A 13,553-nucleotide genomic window follows, 5' to 3' on the forward strand; every position below is an offset into this window, starting at 1 on the left:
TTATCAGTGCCTATTTTAGGTTCTTCATTTTTTAGATTAATAGACTTTTTTTAGAGCAGTTTTGGGTTTACAAATGTTTGTAAGTTTTAAAGAGAAAAATGCAATAAATAAAGTTCTAACTGCGAGAGAAAAAAACCTCTCAATTTCAAAAGGCCAACATCTATCATTTTAGCACAACACAGTTAATTATGTATAAATGCTAGCAATTTAAAAAATCCTTTAAATATGATCTCTATGTCCATAAATTAAATTTCTAATTCTATATTAAAATGCAAAGTAACATTTTAAAACACCAAGTGAAAAATTACTCTAACATAATCACATGAAATATAGTAAGTTACAATCAGGATATAAGGAATGCCATCAAATAATTATTTCAAAATAATACTATCATATAAGGCTCAAATTCCAGAATCACTGTTACAGTTTGTAAAACCAAGGTTAGACGGGTCCAGGAATTAACATATCCTTAAATTCTTTTGTGCTGTAGATTTATGCCCTGGCTTCTCTGTACCAGAACCCTAGTATTCAGGCACAAATGAGATTTAATCCATTTGCCTATAATTTATTTGCTGTAAAAGAAACACCATATTATATGCTTTTGTTTGTGTGTTAAGTAGAAGATATGCTATTATTTCCAAGATACCAGGGACTTAATGCTTAATTATCAACACCCATTTGAAAAAAGCCATTGCTTTGACTCACAAATTTCTTAATTACTAACAGTGGCTTTTCTGAGTAGGAGTGTGGTATCTAATTTATTTTTGCAGATGTGATTCGAGACTGAATTTTAAAGTAGCAAAGCTTTGAGTATCTTCCCTGTCAGCAGAAAATTCCTCCATCCCTGCTGCTGGAGAATATTGCTGCTTGAAGTGTTAACAGGGAAATAAAAACTGCAGTGAGAAAATTGATACAACTGGTAAATGCTGCTTACAAACTGAAAAAGAAGTTAGGCTGTCAGCAATAAATGAAGTATATTATTCATACAAAATATGTGGCGTCATCTTCATCACGGTAACTTGCTGGGAGTGGAAATTAACTTGGCTGGTTCCAACTTGAGGAACCTAAAGAAAAGTAAATATCTCACAGATCAGAGTACCTTTACAGAGGACCAGCAACTGACAATCAGGAGGACCACAGCTTAACTCCTCTCTGAGGAGAAAAGATGTTAAGTGCATTTCAAGAACAGTAACCAAGGTTCACTGAGAAGCAGGTTCACTGATCACTGAAAAACAAAGTCATTGTTATATTTTCGGAAAAGTTAACTAGTCTAAAATATGCCCCTTTTCTTCTGGAACATGTCATCATCTACACATTACTGAGACAGAATAAATAAGAGAAAAGAGTATGTATTTTAATTAATTACAACTCAATTAGGAAGTCAAAAGAGTAACATAAAAATGCCTACCCGTTTGGCTGAGCTGAGAAGCACTGCGGCTTTTCCGGGAGAGACCAACAATAGCTACCATTTTGGCCCCAATGCTAGAGCGCCGCTTTTTGCTGCTGGTGCCCAAGGCGCCCACTGCAGTGTCAGACTGGCTGCCATCATTCTTCTCCAGCGAGCACATGTCTCCGCTGATGCTGGTGCTTTTAGTCATGTTCTTCCCTGAGATGCCCATTTGTCTGCTTTGCATTTTGGATGTAAAGACACTGTAGGCCGATGGATCATTAAAAGTGAGGACAAGAGTAAAAAGGAAAAGACAGAAAAGGTATTTTAGATGAAATATCTGGAGTATAATTCAATTATATCATTAGTGGGACATATTTTTAGGACTCAAAAATTTTCAAATACCATGGTCTTGAATGGGTTTTACTATTCAGGGCCAACCTTAACGTAACTATCCAAGATCAGACGTGATTTCCTTTCTGCTTTCAAAGAAGGCACAGGTTTGCGTGGTCACAGGAAAAAAATATTTGCGAAAAATCAGTGGGCTCATTTAAGAGAATATGCTGTCCTGCAAGAGCAATACACTTTGAGGCAGCCATATAACATATGAAAGAAGTTTCCAAAGCATTCTTCTCGAATTTGCTTTACTATAGCTTTCAAAGAGAAATTTGATGAGTGGGGAAATTTTACAAAAAATGGCAAAAATTACAGCTTCTATTGCCAAGAGTGGCTCTTTCAGTTTTCTCATTTTATTAATAAGATTTTTCTAACAGCTGTTAAATTTTCTAACAGGGATTGATGTTTTCATTAGTTTTGAATTAAAAATAATTTATTTCACTTTACACTTTCATATACTGATATAAGTTTATATTCCAAAAATGAAGAAAAGATTTTCCTCTTGCATTCATTTGAAAGAAAGAAACATTACCAGTTTTCTAGACAATATGGTCAGAAGGCAATAATCTTTTAAACATTTTAAAATGTTTAAAATATTTTTTCCCCTCTATCCTAGAGTAAAACCTACTGAAAGGTTAGGACCAGGGATCAAACCTGGGCCCCCGGCAGTGGAAGCATGGAGTCCTAACCACTGGACCACCAGGGAATTCTCAACACATGTTACCTTTATTAACCTATGTTCGTTTCCTCCAAGTATTTAAGAGGGAAAAGACTCAGTATGAAATTTTTTAAAAAGACAGTAAATTGTACTATTCACATTACTTCACATTAGTTTTAAGAAGAAATGAGGCATAAATAAACAAGAGAGAAAGAGAGGAGACAGTGTATAACACTTCCACAACGCCCCAAATCAATCATTTCCAAGCTTGTTTAATTTTGCTATTCTTCAATAAGCAACTATAGAGTAAAGTAGAAAGAGTTTTGGAGGCAACAGATGGGGGCTTAAATCCCAGATTTGCCGCTACTTAACTGACTTCCTTTAGAAACGTTAATTGCTCTACTTGACTCTCAGGTTCCTCATTTATAAGAGAATATCTTATTGTACTTTCTTATATTAAAGAATAGGGATAATATGTCTAAAGTAAAAATTCAGTAAATAAAAATTAATATTAGGGAATATAGACAATAGATAAAATAAGGTTAAAGCCCTTCAACATGTATTATATATGTAAATACTTAACAGCATCAATAGAAGTGATATTTATAATTATAAATTTTAAAACTTCTGAGATTCAAATGTCTAAACTGGTTTTTCATATAGCCAGCACTATGTAATGGAGAGTGGACTATACTGGGAGCCAGGAAATCTGGGTTTGATCTTTGGCTTTACTGACTGATCTTGGGAGAGTTGTTTTCCTTTCTGGAACTTAACTTCCTCATTTAATAAATGAAAAAACCTAAGTAAAGCACTAGCGGAATGGGAAACACATAAGAGCTCCCAAAATTATTCTCTTCCTCCTTCTCCTTATTATTATCACCACCACCAGCACCATCATCACCCATTAAGCATCCATTAAACATGCTGAACTGGAATATCTATAAGGTCCCTTTTAACTACGAAACATTTTGCTCCCCAAGTATCTCTTGTTTCATGGATTCTGGGCAAATGAACATAAAAATGCAACATATGACTTTTATGGTATGCTATCGTCAGAAAAGGCATGGCATAGTCTAGGAAAGTCAAAGTTTAGTTGAGACTAAGACTTTCAAAATAATATGTTCCATAGTCTCAATAACTAGTACTCCTGTCATGTAGGAATTTTTACCCCAAACATACTTTTCTAAAAGAACCTCCTAATCTACTGCCTACCAAGGAAGTCAAAGATAGACTCTCAAAATATTGTACCTTGTGATTTTTGCATTTTAATTCTCATGGTTGGATATAAGGGCATAAAGAACTTGGCCAAAATTAAGCAGGATATAATAAAATACTAACTGAATGGATAAATCAGATTATAGATAAGTATTTTAATGACCATTTGGTTTTAAAGAAGTATACTTCTCTTCAACCTAACAACTTTGATAATGCATTATCTACAAAAAAGGTTACTAAGTTTTGTAAAATGGTTCTACTTCTCATCTCCTTGAAGCTTAGAGATCACCAGGGATGAGTTTACGAGTAGTTGCTCTCCAGTGCTGTGTTTTGAAGAGAGGGAGACTGAGGCTAGGCTATCACTACTGGTTTCCTTTACTTTCCTCACTTGGACATCACCTAAAACTATAAGCAAACAATACTGCAAGCAAACAAGCTATCAGCCAACATTTTAATAGTTTTGTGACTATTTAAGGAATACTTTGTAGTAAAGAATCTGTAAACATGGGCGATCATTTGGAATGCTTAGTGTAGTTAAGAAAGCACAGACCCATTCATTACATTATCAATTACTTTAAAAGAGAAATTTTGTAAGGGTCTGGTAATATGGTAACTTTCCAATACTGCTGGTGGTAGTACCAATGACAGATTTCTGAAGGGCAATATGGCAATATGTATCAAAAGCATTTAAAAAACATGCCTACCCTTTAACCTATCAATACTACTTTTAGGACTTATCCTAAGGGAAAACGGCAACGTTCATAGATTTAGCAAGAATGGTATTTACTGCAGAACTGATTACAATAGTAAAACACATACATACACATGGTAAAACTCCATAAGTGTCCAACAGTAGAGGGTGTTTAAATAAGTTATGTTCATCAATAAAATAGAATGTACCTTTGAAAATGCTGTTGTAAATAAATATTTATTGACGTAAAATATGTTCTTGATATGGGAGAAAGGGTAAGAGGAAGCAGGTATCTGCAACTTAGCTTTGGCTGGCACACATACCAAATAGGGATTTACCCTACTACTAGGGGACACAGGTAAATTCAAATCCCAGAGTGACACGCTGCCACAAACAAACAAACGAAAAGAAATTCATATACAAAGAAATGAACATCTCTTGATAAACTGGGTAGTTCAGGAAACCTGGATTCATAGATGATCTACTAGTTATCTGCACAAGCGGGGAATTAAGGGAATATAAAGAAAAATAAAATATGTTCAGGATGTTTATGTTCTTTGGGAAAAAAAGTGTCATAGCAAGAAATCTAAAGGATGTACTGTGAACAGCATGCTAAAAGTAAATAGTTTTAATTTTCTCTGGTTGGTAGTTATGCTTTTTATTTCTATTTTGTTTTTTCCAAAATGAACATAAAAGGTATTGGTAACAAGAAAAAAATTAAAACAATCAGACAAATGAAAAGAGCAATCAAGGACGAAAACAGGCCAAATAATTCAATTTGCATAGTTCATTCCATGGGCTAAATGTGTACCATGGCTTTCAAGCTAATTCTAAGAGATTACTACACAATAATACTGGGCATTGATATAGGATGCTCAATTCCAGAAAGAAACACAGTGTTTCCACATTTCTAAATATTGTTTTATGCATGTTTTCTAATTTTTGGCATTAGAAAAATAATGAAGAACTTTATATATTTAGTATTCTTGAAATGTGTAAAATTGCCAATACAAGTGATTTATTTTATGACATGATTGTAGTTGTTGAAAGTTGTACCCCAAAATATTTTTTAAAGGGCAAATCTAGTATCACCTATCATTGGGAGAAAGGTAATGAAAGGCAGGTAAAATATTTGTAAATATTCTCCAAAGACTTAAATAGCATATTTACGGGATTATAGGAGCTATGTGATTAAGCTAAATGAAGTTTATAGGCCAAAAGTATTTTTAATAGGTTTGAATGAATAGAACTGAGTAGTCTAGCTGTTAAGATAAACAGCAAACACAGGACAAACTCTGAGTTTGTGAGAGTATGAGCATAAGAGTAACACTGTAAATAAAATATACAGTCATGAAAAAATATTTCATCTTATTGAGAGCTGGGAAGGTGGTTATGAGAGAACCTGCCCAAGGAATTAGAGACTAGAGTGACACAGAATTTTATGAATAAAGTATAGAGGGCCCAGCAGCTCATACAATGGAGTATGAGAACTGCAGCACAGGGGCAGAAAAGACACTTGAGTAGGACTATTTATAACATCTTAGGCTAGTAAGTGGTGCTAGAGAGGGCTTAGAGGGCTTAAAAGTTAGAAGACAATAGGAATAATGACAGAGGAGGAAAAAACCCAGTGAGACTGGCCAAGTTCCCAAACATTATGCCACCTTGAAAGACTTAATTCCCTTTCCTTCCCATTCCTGTGTTTCTGGAGGCAGATGCCAAGAGCTCACTGAATACCTATCACTATGATCACTCAGATTCGATTGCACCGGTTGCCAGCATTGAGTGGAGGTCTGGATTTCGAGTGCGATTCCTTGAATTCTGGCATATTCCTTATGGGAGGGGGGAAGGGAGGGTAACAAACCCTGCTCCCATCTAAAGTTCACCTCACTAAACATTTTCTCTACATTAAATGTTATTTCTTTCCTAAAATGTGGAGTTTGAAATTATTATGATTCTATATTACAATTTAATAAGCTATATTTCCATTTACTCAAATGACCATCTACAGGTTTCGGCTAGTAAAGTAGTAACCATTTATTCAAATGTTTATTGAATATATATCCCCACAAATATAGGGATACAAAAATGGTATGACACAGTCCCTTTTAATTAATGTACTGGCAAATATATCAGCATGTAAAATGCAAATAGAGCTGCATAAGAATGTGGTTTTAGCTTATAACTGAAATTCCAATGACCAGCTCTAACGTCAAGAAACCCTAATTAAGTTAAACATTCAAGAAAACATCTCTCTCTGAAGAGTATATAAAAACTGAGTTTCTCATGCTAATTCTTTGATTGCCGGAGATGACACGAATTTAAAATTTAGTATTTTTAACATTACTGCAGGTACTGTATATAAATGCATTCTATTAACATACTATAATGTATTATTATAGTATCTAAATGTGTTGGAGGGTATGTGCGTGTATGTCTATGTCACAAAGTTGATGTCCAGAGTTAGGGAAGAATATTTAGCTAATCAATAAATTATTTTTTGTCAAAAACATCTGCCTTGATTATAGTTATTAGTAATGAAACTGTTTAAATGTTCCTTAGTCTTGGGTCTCATGATAGGAAGCAGCGCTTTGCTGGTTACAGAGCAGGTCACTGCACACTTAGGATAGTTTAAGGAGCACCAAGAAGGCCGGTCATCTCCAAAACTCCTTTCCCAACAGCTGGCTAATGCCTAAAATGCCACTATATTAAAGATTTCTTTAAGAAAAAAAGCTATTTCTTATTTTTAGGTTTGCTCCCTTTTAACATTTTGCTCCCTTTAACGATCAACTCCCAGGATTTGATCGTTCATTTAAAAGATATTTGCTTTGTACCTACTATGTGGCAGGCACTGTTCTTGGAGTTAGATATACAACAGAGAAAAAAAGAGAATGTCCCTGCCTTCATGGAGCTTTCCCTCCTATTGTTGTAGGGAAAGACAATAATTAAGTAAATAAATGCAACTTCAGATAGTGATAAGTGATCTGAAGAAAATAAGATAGAATACAGTGGTAACAAGGGACAGGAAGTGGGGGAGGGACAATATTAAATGGGGTGGTCAAGGAAGGCCTCTGGGCAGAGGAGACAATTGAGCTGAGTATTGAATGATGAAGCCAGTCACGCTGAGAAGAGTATTCGAAACTGAAAGGGGGGCAGCTGCACACACCAAGGGGTAGAAGGAAGCTTGGCTGTTGGAGGAAATTTATAAAACCAGTGTTAACTGAATGGGGTGAAGGTGAGGATACTAATATAAGGGGAGGTCAAGACAGGATAAAGCCTGAATGTGTTGGAATAAATACATGTCCAGTACTGCTTACCCTTATTTAACTGCCTATTCGGATACTATAGCAGAGCGGCCCTAAGTCTGAGAACATTGCAGAGTTGGTTGCACCAAGAGCCCTGGGATCCAGCCCAATATTTTACCTCTAAATATATCATTAATGGACATTTTGGAGACAACATAATTACCTTCTTTAAACAGTGACAAATTTATAAAGGCTAGATCATTAAAGGAATAAGAAGATTGCTTTATTAATTGAGCATTCATAAATCCATTTAAACTCTTAGGTCTACCTATCTATCTATCTATCTACCTATCTATCTATCCATCTATCTACCTACCTACCTACCTATCTATCTATCTTTATTATCTCTTGAATTTATAAGTTCTCCATCAAATCATTGAATAACAGATCCCATCCCTGCCATGAGTTTGAAGAAACTTACTTTAAGGAAAAATTTTAAACTTTATAGATCAAAAGTGTATGTTTCTCTCTCTGCCTATCACACAGTGATTGGGTTTTTGACTTGTTGAGACAAATGAAATGTTAGTGGAAGTGAGTCCTAGCACTTCTGCGGAGAAGCATTTAATCGGTGGTGTTCAACTCCAACTTCTCTTTCCCTCTGCCCCTGGGACTGTGAAAGACAGGGCCTCTACCAGACTAAGCCCCTGAGTGACTATAATGGACAGAAATGAACTTTTGTTGATTAAGAATTAATTCTTAATTGATTGATTAGTTGATTAAGAATTAGTTGATTAGTTGAATCAATTAGTTAATTAAGAATTAATCAACTTTTGTTGATTAAGAATTCAGGGTTGTTTATCACAGCAGCACACTTTAATATGTCTTGAGTAACAAAGTCAGGAGAGACTGGCTATGGAAAAATCAATTAGGAGTTTATAGCAATAATACTGGGAAAGTAAATAAGAACTTAGGCTGCTGTACTGCTATTACTAATAGAAAGCAAAGATTAGTGTAAAAGTTATCTGGAAGGAAACTTCTATACAGCTTAGCATCTGGACCTGGGAATAAGATATAATCATAGTTCAAATTAGTAAGCATTTACCATATTCCAGAGGCTATTTCAAGTGCTTTATATGAATTAACTCATGTAATCCTCACAACAACTCTTAAAGAAAACTGAGATCCTTAGAGAGTATAGTGTTTGCACAGGTGGTACTGATTTAGGAAATGATCAACACCAGAATCAGTGGAATTTCCTGATGGAAAGGCTGAGTAAGAGGAGGCTGTCCACTCAGGCCAAGTGTTCAAGGGAATAGTCAGGGCTCGACAGATGGAGTCAGTAAGTATTTGTTGAACAGGAGAGGACAGATGAAGCTAGGATGGCCTAAGTAGGCAAGCCAAGAGTGTAAAGAGAGAGAAATGAAAAAGGTTGAGAAGACAGTCCAAGAAATACTTATATTTTAAGATTAGGAAAAAGAAGAGTGACTGAGGTGAATAGAGATGCATTCTCAGAAATAAGAAAAATAGAATAGGGTTAAATTCCACAGAAGACAAGAGAAGAACGAGGTTCAAGAAAGTTGAACCTTTCAAATGATGCAGAGTTAATTAGCAGGAACATTTAAGAAAAGCTATGGATTTAGAGGTTTAGAGGGCACAATTTACCTTTAAGAAAGCAGCTACTGAAATAGAGAAATTCCTATTGAAATAGAGAAATTCCTTCGAGATGGAGAAAACGTTTTTTAAAAACTCAAGTGAAAGAGTTTGATTTAAAACATTAAATTTTTATGCTGTGAGGAATTTTATTAAAGGGGAATAGAAGGAACCCATCTGTATATCTGTTTAATAAAACTGTCTTATCACAATTTCTAGATCCAAAACTACACGGGTAATGGTTTACCAGAAAAGTTTCTTTTACTCATTGGTCCTCCTTTTCCTAACTTAGCAAATGAGGAGGTTAAAGATCATTGTTAAGGTACTTTTAACCTCCAAATTTTTATGACTATAATACCCCTGTTAATGTGGTTTTAAAAATTAATCTCTTTGAAATTTTAAGGTTTCTCCCATTGCGGAGCACAGGCTCCAGACGCGCAGGCTCAGCGGCCATGGCTCCCGGGCCCGGCCGCTCCGCGGCATGTGGGATCTTCCCCAACCGGGGCACGAATCCGTGTCCCCTGCATCGGCAGGCGGACTCTCAACCACTGCGCCACCATGGAAGTCCTCTTTTTCTTTTTAATTCAGCTTTGCCTATTGTTCCCCACGATTTCCCTTGATATATGTATTTTAAGCAATAACATGTCTCCCTTCACAAGTTTCCAGAATTCCATAATTCTAACCCATCAATTCAATGTGTGTATAATCTCCCTAAATTTTTCTATTGTTTCACCTGTACTTTTCAACTAACCTCACTATTTCTATATGTAAATATTTTAGGCAGAAATAGACTTTCCTCTAATTCATTTTCATGTCAGCTTTTCTGATTTTACCACATGATTACATAGTACTTTCAATAACATGAAAAAGTACATGACAAATTATCAGAAGGTATGTTCACTGGCATATTACTTCAAGGATCAGTTTACACTTTTCACCATTCTTACTAATATCAAAGGAACACTAATTGTTAAAATTTGGTGGGAAAAAAACCCCCAAAAACTGAGAACTTGATTTATTCTTGCTAATCATCCAGCTCTATAATCAGAGTACCAAGTTTTGTAGAGTATTTAACAAATAATGAATATTCTGCACTATTGAAATGATTACACTACATAAAAATTCACATTATGCTGCTAAAAATAACACTGAAAGCTAAACTATGATACGGAAATATTATTAGACTGTAACTTTAACCTAAATAAAACCACTACATGTTGAGTTTCAAAATGTATAAATGGCTATAGATTAAGGATATTAATTCCTCAGACTCTAAAGTACAAAGTACATTAGTTCCATATTTTGAAAAATAGTGGATACTCAGATTTTTTTTCAAAAACTTGATTACAAATCAAATCCAAGTTAAAAAAAATCTCTACTTTGCGTAATCACATTGCATCATTTGTAATCACATTGCATCAAACACACTTTAAACTTATAAATCTTGATTAAATTTAATTATTATCTATAAAACTCCCATATCTAATTAAAATCAATCTTTCAAATTCATATAGAAGGATCTACCAGAATTTCTGGAGTCCCAAAGGATTAACAAAACCAAAAACTCGTTCTAGAATTTTTTTCAAGAGGCCAAATATATATTATCCATACATTATTCCTTTATATTTAGAAACAAGGTTGCTTTATTGAAGTTGTCAATGTTTTCCTTATACTTGCCTGACAATAACTGAGCAAAAAGAAGTTGTTTCTTGCCCTTTTATCTTTCTTAGCATGTGTGGGAGTCAGGTAAAATAATTTGTAGAGAACCACAAATAACTTCCACTGTTCCAAGTTCTTAGAATTTGTGGCATCATGTCACCTGACACATTATTCTTTTAGTGAGCTTTGCATTATTGCTATAGTAAAGCCTTTGTTATCAGAAAAGATAGCCATTTTTACCATCTGTCCTCTTTAACAGATAGCAGGGCTCAGGAGACTGAGCCATAGGATGTGGAACTGTCAATGAAGAAGAGCACATTGTGCTTTCTGAGACAGTGTTGTTATCAGTTACCGGGTCCTTGTTTGCTCGGGAGAAAATGAGGGTTCTGGGCTTAGAGATAAAAAGCCAAGAAGGAGCTCTTTCATCAATAGCACATACTGACAGGCCAATGATTACAGATATTTAAAAATATCTAAACAACAAAGCTCCAAGTGAAAATTTTTTGTATTTCTTAATTCAATTTTAGTGGGTATTAAAAAATTAATGTCTAAAAGTGTGTGTGTCAAAAATAAACTCAAAAATGGATTAAAGACCTAAATGTAAGGCCAGACACTATCAAACTCTTAAGGAAAACATAGGCAGAACACTCTATGACATAAATCACAGCAAGATCCTTTTTGACCCACCTCCTAGAGAAATGGAAAGAAAAACAAAAATAAACAAATGGGACCTAATGAAACTTCAAAGCTTTTGCACAGCAAAGGAAACCATAAACAAGAGGAAAAGACAACCTTCAGAATGGGAGAAAATACTTGCAAATGAAGCAACTGACAAAGGCTTAACCTCCAAAATTTAAAAGCAGCCCATGCAGGTCAATATCAAAAAAACAAACAACCCAATCCAAAAGTGGGCAGAAGACCTAAATAGACATTTCTCCAAAGAAGATATACAGATTGCCAAGAAACACATGAAAGAATGCTCAACATCATTAATCATTAGAGAAATGCAAATCAAAACTACAATGAGATATCATCTCACACCGGTCAGAATAGCCATCATCAAAAAATCTACAAACAATAAATGCTGGAGAGGGTGTGGAGAAAAGGGAACCCTCATACACTGTTGGTGGAAATGTAAATTGATACAGCCACTATGGAGAACAGTATGGAGGTTCCTTAAAAAACTAAAAATAGAACTACCATACCCCCCAGCAATCCCACTACTGGGCATATACCCTGAGAAAACCATAATTCAAAAAGACTCATGTACCACAATGTTCACTGCAGCTCTATTTACAATAGCCAGGACATGGAAGTAACCTAGGTGTCCATCGACAGATGAATGGATAAAGAAGATGTGGCACATATATACAATGGAATATTACTCAGCCATAAAAGGGAACGAAATTGAGTTATTTGTAGTGAGGTGGATGGACCCAGAGTCTGTCATACCAAATGAAGTCAGAAAGAGAAAAACAAATACTGTATGCTAACACATATATATGAAATCTAAAAAAAAAAAACATGAAGAACCTAGGGGCAAGACGGGAATAAAGACACAGACCTACTAGAAAATGGACTTGAGGACACGGGGAGGGGTAAGGGTAAGCTGGGACGAAGTGAGAGAGTGGCACGGACATATATACACTACCAAATGTAAAATAGATAGCTAGTGGGAAGCATTCGCATAGCACAGAGAGATCAGCTCCTTGCTTTGTGACCAGCTAGAAGGGTGGGATAGGGAGGGTGGGAGGGAGGGAGATGCAAGAGGGAAGAGATATGGGGATATATATATATATGTATAACTGATTCCTTCGTTATAAAGCAGAAAGTAACACACCATTGTAAAGCAATTATACTCCAATAAAAACGTTTAAAAAAAAGCGTGCGTGCGTGCGTGTGCATGCACGTGTATGTGTACTGATTATATTTTTTATTTTCAAGATATTATGATGTTTTGCCAATTTAAAAACCTTCCTGGCTGGGGAGAGATCACCCCTTCAGGTGCAAGCCAATTCTTAGAGACAGTAAAGGGCTCAGCCTGGAGCATGCCTTTGATATGCAAATTAGCCAAATCCAGAGACAAACCTCTTCTATCTGGCCCATTTACACCCAAACAATATTTTCCTGCCCTAAATCATTCCAGGGCCTGGTACAAAGCAACTAGAGACCACCCCTATAACCCAAAGCCCAGCCTGCAGAAATTATTCAAACTAGCTAATTTTCAACTGTTTAGTCTGCCCTAGCTTGTTTTTTTTTGCCCCCCCAATAAAGGTCTGTCCTTGACTTTTCTCTCACTCCTGCCCCTTCTGCCTCCTGACCTACCCTGCTGCTTTCCCACATGGCTCTGCTTGGAGTGGCATGCCTCCTGTTTCTTGGGACAAAGTTTATTATAAACTTTGTTTTCCTGAGCCCCTTCTGTGTCTCCTCTTGTGGCCATATCTGTCCGACCATCACAGGCCCAGTAAAATAACAATACTTCTTGTCAAGAACCACGGTTACTGGTATTCAGTATTATTGAATACTGGTAATTTCTCTTTGATTAAATGCAGTGTTGATAAACCGAATGTCTTCAAATTCCCGACATTATCTCTTTGTTCACCCTAAGGAAAATGTTATTATTCTCTCATGTAAAAATGTGCAAATACATCATTT

At 35.6% G+C, this 13,553-nt stretch overlaps 1 protein-coding gene across 43 annotated transcripts in view; it reads right to left on the reverse strand.

Annotated features, from left to right (window-relative positions):
- Positions 1–13,553, reverse strand: part of RIMS2 (regulating synaptic membrane exocytosis 2) — a gene marked incomplete at its 5' end in the record, with an annotated part of 603,587 nt that overhangs the window by 75,057 nt on the left and 514,977 nt on the right. For 28 of the 43 annotated variants that reach the window (XM_079901300.1, XM_079901311.1, XM_079901281.1 and 25 more), the window contains one exon: positions 1,409–1,650. The exons of the other annotated variants lie outside the window; for them this stretch is intronic. In XM_079901300.1, the coding sequence (XP_079757426.1) occupies positions 1,409–1,650 (242 nt within the window). The remainder of the gene's footprint in view (positions 1–1,408; positions 1,651–13,553) is intronic. 43 annotated transcript variants of the gene reach the window in all.

This window comes from Stenella coeruleoalba (assembly GCF_951394435.1).
Source record: "Stenella coeruleoalba genome assembly, chromosome: 17".
Lineage (NCBI taxonomy): Eukaryota > Metazoa > Chordata > Mammalia > Artiodactyla > Delphinidae > Stenella > Stenella coeruleoalba.